Source organism: Eleginops maclovinus, chromosome 12, assembly GCF_036324505.1.
Source record: "Eleginops maclovinus isolate JMC-PN-2008 ecotype Puerto Natales chromosome 12, JC_Emac_rtc_rv5, whole genome shotgun sequence".
NCBI lineage: Eukaryota > Metazoa > Chordata > Actinopteri > Perciformes > Eleginopidae > Eleginops > Eleginops maclovinus.
The window spans coordinates 19040922-19046921 of record NC_086360.1 but is presented as its reverse complement, the minus strand read 5'-3'; the positions used below and the strand labels follow the sequence as shown (position 1 = coordinate 19046921).

Genomic DNA, 6000 nt, shown 5'->3' with positions numbered 1-6000 from the left:
TGTCTTACTTGTACATGCAGACAAGGTTGCAACTTCCTAGCTCGTTCTATATAAAGAAAAAACATCAATGTTTCTGTGTCATTCAAAATAAACCAATACATCAAATGAGTGCTGATATGTATTATGGAAATTATAAGGATGCTAATCACCTTTCCAAATGGCTCTTGCAGCATTCTAGTATTTTCAGTATATACAGTATTTCAGACAACAATTATAGGAGAACAATCATAACACAGGGTAAAACAAAAATATGTTATTTTAAACAATTACGAAATATCTATTGATTTTATTTTTACCTAAAATGTAATATTCTAATAAGGTCTGCATTTGTTTCATTGAACAGTTACATCTTTTTCAACTTCACACCAAAACGATGGAGAATGCTACATCCATGCTTCCAAGTGCAATATACAATAAAGATCATCATGTTTACTCCACCATGGCTCTACATAATATATTTATATACTGTAAACTTAACGTCAGCATACAGTGAATTCCAAGTTTAACAGTGATACAAAATCAGAAGACACTAAATACAGTATGTCTCGTTGATCATTTCTTCACTCAAACCAACGCAGGGTTAATCCTACCAGCTGCGTATTGGACGTGGCTTCCTGAGCGGATGAACAGTGACAGATGATGAGTTTAGTGCCCTGAGGATTGCGCACAAGACAGTCAGTGATCTGTTAACAGCCGTTTAACACCGCAGAGACCCAGCCGCGGTGGCAGACTGGGAGACCGACTCAAGCTGGAGGATTTGTTAAGATAATTCGCTTAGAGGCATACTATTGATCGCACCGAAACATTCCCCGTGACACAGCTTCAGCTCAAGACTCTTTTGACCGGGCAAAAAGTATTCAGGAGAGAGATCTCGTTACGCACAACTTTTACGCACAAACGGAGACCAGCCGATGAACAGATCTTCATGTCACCTTCAGCACGGACTACACTACAATTTATACTCACACAGGTGTGATAATGTTAAGTGTTCGAACTGCAGGAATGGATGAAACGATCCGCTACGTGCTCTGCTAAAACAACACCAAACCACGGACACTGGGAACTTGCCTGTAACAGCGAGCAGCGCCGGGTGCCAAAATGAGCTTTTACCACCAGAGCTGGAGGATCTTACATATTGTCATTGCAACAATTACAGCTGTTCTCACACAAGGTAAGTAACCTGGAAGTAATTGATTGCGTGTATTGGTGTATTAAAATCTAAACTGCACAAGAGACAAAAAAAACAAACAATTCAGCTTCTGGCAAAGCGCAATTAATTACCCTCAAGCTTAACTGTTTCATACTGTTTCAACACTGCATTCAATGGTAACAACTGAAAACTAATGATCTATTAAAGAGAACTGTCCTTCTTGTGCACTTGTTACTGATGGGGGTTGGCCTTCTCTGAGCAATGCCATGTCAGCAGTGAAACAACCTTCTCTTTTAGTCTAAATAATATATAAATGCCCTCATTTGTGCCACAAACTTACATTGCACTTCACAGGGATAAAGCGATCCAGTGAGACAACAATGAGCATTGATGTTTTAAGGCAAAGGGGTGTGACAGCAGTGACTGGGGGTATTACACATGTAGGAGAAATCGGAGTAAAATCCTTCAGGGGTTTAAATTACAACTCAAGCCATGCCTTAGCACTTTACTTTTTTTGGGAGGTATTGCTTTTCACAAATGGTTGTGTGCTAGAAAATGTTCACGTAGCAAACAAGAAGCAGAATATCTGAAATTCCAACTTTGATAATGAAGAAAAAAAGAACATCATAAAGGCATTTACTGTACAGCCCATAACTGCCTTGTAGATTGCTATTTCCAGGGAATGCAGGCTTGCTGATTTATGTGGATAAAAGGATGACAAAAACTGAGAAAATGTGATAAAACTGATTTTTTTTTAAAAAAGGAGCTTTAAGAGTCTCATTGGATATAGCAATCCCTACCAATCACAGCAAAAGCTTAAGCCTTCCTCTCTCTCCCCCTTTCTGCCCATCTTCTCCTACCCTCACTCTACCCAGCCCCTCGGGCATTACATGCTGCATGATCAGAACATCCTATTTGTATGTTAGTATAAAGCACTATAATGCTCCCAAGAGCACTTTGACTCGACCATGAGATTTGACTGACAAGGAACTTTTACATTGGCAAGTGAATTGGTTCTGCACTCCACTGACAGCCCATAATTCAACATCATGACATGAACTAAATGGCACAACAACAAATCAGCTAGGGAGTCTTGACCAGAGAACATTAATAAACTTCCACTGAAAAGTTTTGAACAACTTGCAAATGGCTCATTGTAACAACCCAGACATACAGTATGTACCGAATAGGTAAACAAACTCAAACCTTTGTAGCTTACCTTTTAATTGGGACAGCTATACTCCGCTTAGGTTCCTGTAGCAGACACTACTTTGTATCACAAACAAGTATGTCTTCCAGTCCTTTCTTGGATCACATCGTTCATAACTTTCTGGAGGCCCTATAATAATTGACCACAATGTTGAGAAATACCTGAACTTTTTGCAACTTTTAGGAAATTCCTCGAGCGTATCTGAGCCACTGTTTACCTCCAAAGGTTATTGCCAAAGGCCTTAATGTCTCAAAAAATACCAAAACATCTCTGTATTTAACCTATACAAACATTTATCACATTGTTTTGGTGCTCATTAAAGATAAATGTATTGGAAAGGTCAGCAAGTCAAAAGAGAAAAACACATAGTGCTAACATCATTTGTAAGACAGAAAATATGATCTGCTTCAGGCGCTTAATGACCGTTATGAGCATCTTGGCTCAAAAGTGTTCAAGTGTTCATCATCACCATATTGCTTGATGTGTGACCTATAAATAGAGACACAAGACTATCTCAATTACTGATTAAAATGAAGACATCCATTGTTGTCCTCAGTGATACTTTTGGGAGCCGACTGTCCTTCTGCAATCTGTTTTGCACATATGGTGAACGTCATTACAGCACATTAGAATTCACAATGTTTGCGCCGCATTTTAATAGAATAATTCATAGATTTATTACAATTTGGGAAATGCTGAAAAGAAGTTAGCTGACATGTCTTTAAACATATTTTAATATAGAGCCTTGAGACAAACTGTAGAGCAAAATGTATCTCATTAGAGACAACAGTGGGTTTTTTTAACTGGTGATGGGGAACATTACTTTTAAATGGATCTGTAAGTCTTCATCCCCTAAGTAAACTTTTCAGTAAACAGAAGACATTTAAGCTACCGCATAACACTTTCCAAAGATGAATACCATCTTTACATTCCACATCCATTATGGATTTAAAGCCCTCATTGGACTGATTTCCTTCACACATGTGGCAGAACTGAAAGATATGATTTGTTCCCTGGCATAAAGGAGCTCCTCAGTTTTTTTGCCCTCATAGAAAGCACTTAACCTACATACTGTGGAGGGAAAAAATGAAATAAAGATACAATGCAAGGCGTTGAAAAGGAACAGTCTGAGTGGTGTCTTTTAGAGGCAGCTGTAGCATATGCATGGCAACACTGATGCTTTTTGACTCAGCCAAGGAGCAAGAGAAGCTCAGGGTTTTCAAAAAGAGTGATTTGAGAGGCTGTACCAGCTGGTGCGGCAGATTTCTTCTCATGTTTATCGGCTGGGGGCAGGACTCTCATCAGGATGATAGGACCATAGAAGTTCAGCTTCATCGGCCACTTAATACACATCCAAAATATTGACAGAGGCATCGGATGCATCTCTTACTTTGCCAGGACACATTACAAACAGTGCCTGCAAATAGATGTGTGCTATTTACTCTTGTTTTACTCTTTCTGAAAATAAATAGCATGTGAAAAAAAACTGAGAGCACAGATGACCCATTAAACCCAATTGTAAAGGGATGAGCTTGCATGTGAGGTACTTTGTTGCCACAATGGCGATACATGCACTCCAGCTCTGGTATTAAAACAACACATCTGTCAAGCCAGGACAGTACTGTTTGCTGCTCCAGTCCCTGCCTCATGCAGTGTGTTGCCCACTCAGAGAACATGACTGACACTCTTGTCTGTGTGTCAGGGAGAGAGAGAGAGAGGGAGGAAAAAAAAACAAAACATGCTGTTGTTTTCCTCCGAGGGCTGCTGGGTGACATGATTTTGACGCAAGCAGTGTAGTCATTGCTGTGTGAACTGTCAGACCATCATGACAGGCTCTTTGGATAAGTGAGGATTAAAGGCACAAGAGGCCATGATAGAGGGACCCGTCCGTCAAATGCCAGCAACCATATGGACACATGGCATCTGATATTGACATAGAAAATCTTCAAGCCTTCCTTGTTGGATAAATAACAGTTTAGAATTCAGGGAAATACAACTCTATCAGAGAACTTCGTAATACTTCACAAATGCTTAAGTCTAAAGACATTATCTATTTTGTAAGACATTGTTAGCTTTGGTTTACCAGTGGGATGATGATTTGTTTTGGTCTTTGATGCTGTTTTTCCACCACGCTAGCAGCTTCATCCATTTTTACTGCAAAGTAAACACAAGTGTTTTTGTCCTTAATTCACCAAGTACGGCAATTAGCCACCAGATAAAGAGAGCAGACTCAGGTCAGCTACCATAATCTTCATAATTCTATCAAAATAGACGTTTAATGAGGACACTTGATGGCCGAGTGACCTCTGCTCGAGTCCACAGAGACAAACACTTACCATTAAGCTTTTAAACCAGCTCAGAGAATATTTATGCAGTACATTTTTTTACTCATTTGTATAAAAGGTCGTCCTTTTCACTGGTGATCAGTATTTAACAGTCAACCAGTAATCCTTATGATCATTATACTGGTATACTGTCATTCAAAAAGCAACTAATACATAAATACACAACCAACAGACCACTACACAGATACAATTTCAGATGTGTTTCTCTCAGCTTAATACTTTTAAATTAAAATCTGGTCTCATCGCCTTTACTTCACATGGTGAGGCTCCACCATTCATTTTTTATGGGGGATCTGCTGGGTATTCACAGCCTGCTGTTCTGACAATCTGAAAAGCCATTTTAATCCCAGTTTTTGATGGGAGATTTCAACCTTGAGCCAGATGTATCAGATCCCACCTTTGCTCCTCATATAGAGAAAGCTGATCATCCATGAGAGGTGAAACTGGGGCAGTGGGGGGAAGGAATATGAAAGAATGACATGCTTCTGAATTGAAAGAATAGCGAACATACTTTTAAAAGAAAAATATGAATTAAAGAATTCATTTCATAATATATTATGTTTTTATGAAATTTTATACAAAGATGACCTAAATGGATATAATTCACTTGATTGGTTGATTGATTGGACTGCACAGAAATGATGAGGAGGGGCTCAGAAATATTAATCCAGGGTCTTTTTATCCAAACCTTATGTTTTATTTGAGCCCTCTTTGAAAACCTATTTAATAGTCATGCCAAAAAAAACAACTTTGACCTGCACAGTGTTAATTATGGTGCACATGCAGAGGAAACAATGTCTCCTTATCAGGGTCTTATTCATTTGCAAATTGTGGTGCACGTTATCATTGCCCATTACAATATTAAAATGTAAATTTGGGTACACAATTAAAAGTGTTTGCAATTAAATTCTGTTATATTATTTTTGATGTATTGTTGGGAGGCTGTTGCAGTTTTTTCTAAGTAAAAAACAGGGTTGAAAGCAAATATGATCAGCTGTGGAGTATAAGGTTCAGCTCTCCTCAAACCAATAGAGTCACAGATCTGCAAAGTCACAGAGTTCAGCTGCTGCTTTATCCCAATTTCCGAAAGTAAAACTCTTTTAAGCTTCTCTTTACATTAGATCACCTATGTGTACTGTAACAGGCATTTAAGGTTAAGCTCAGAGGCCTTTTAGTCTAATACATTGATGCCCCACTAAGTGGATCAGTTGGCCCTGACTGACTTTTGATTCCTGGAATATTGTTGGTATTTTTCACAGTATTTGATTCTCAAATGTAGAAAAAAATAAATAAAA

At 38.6% G+C, this 6000-nt stretch overlaps 1 protein-coding gene across 1 annotated transcript in view; it reads left to right on the top strand.

Annotated features, from left to right (window-relative positions):
* The first annotated feature begins 696 nt into the window (after positions 1–696).
* LOC134874271 (transmembrane protein 132D) overlaps positions 697–6000 on the top strand; it is a 26441-nt gene continuing 21137 nt past the window's right edge. The window contains exon 1 of the mRNA XM_063898340.1: positions 697–1171. Within this exon, the coding sequence (XP_063754410.1) occupies positions 1099–1171 (73 nt within the window). The 5' untranslated portion in view covers positions 697–1098. The remainder of the gene's footprint in view (positions 1172–6000) is intronic.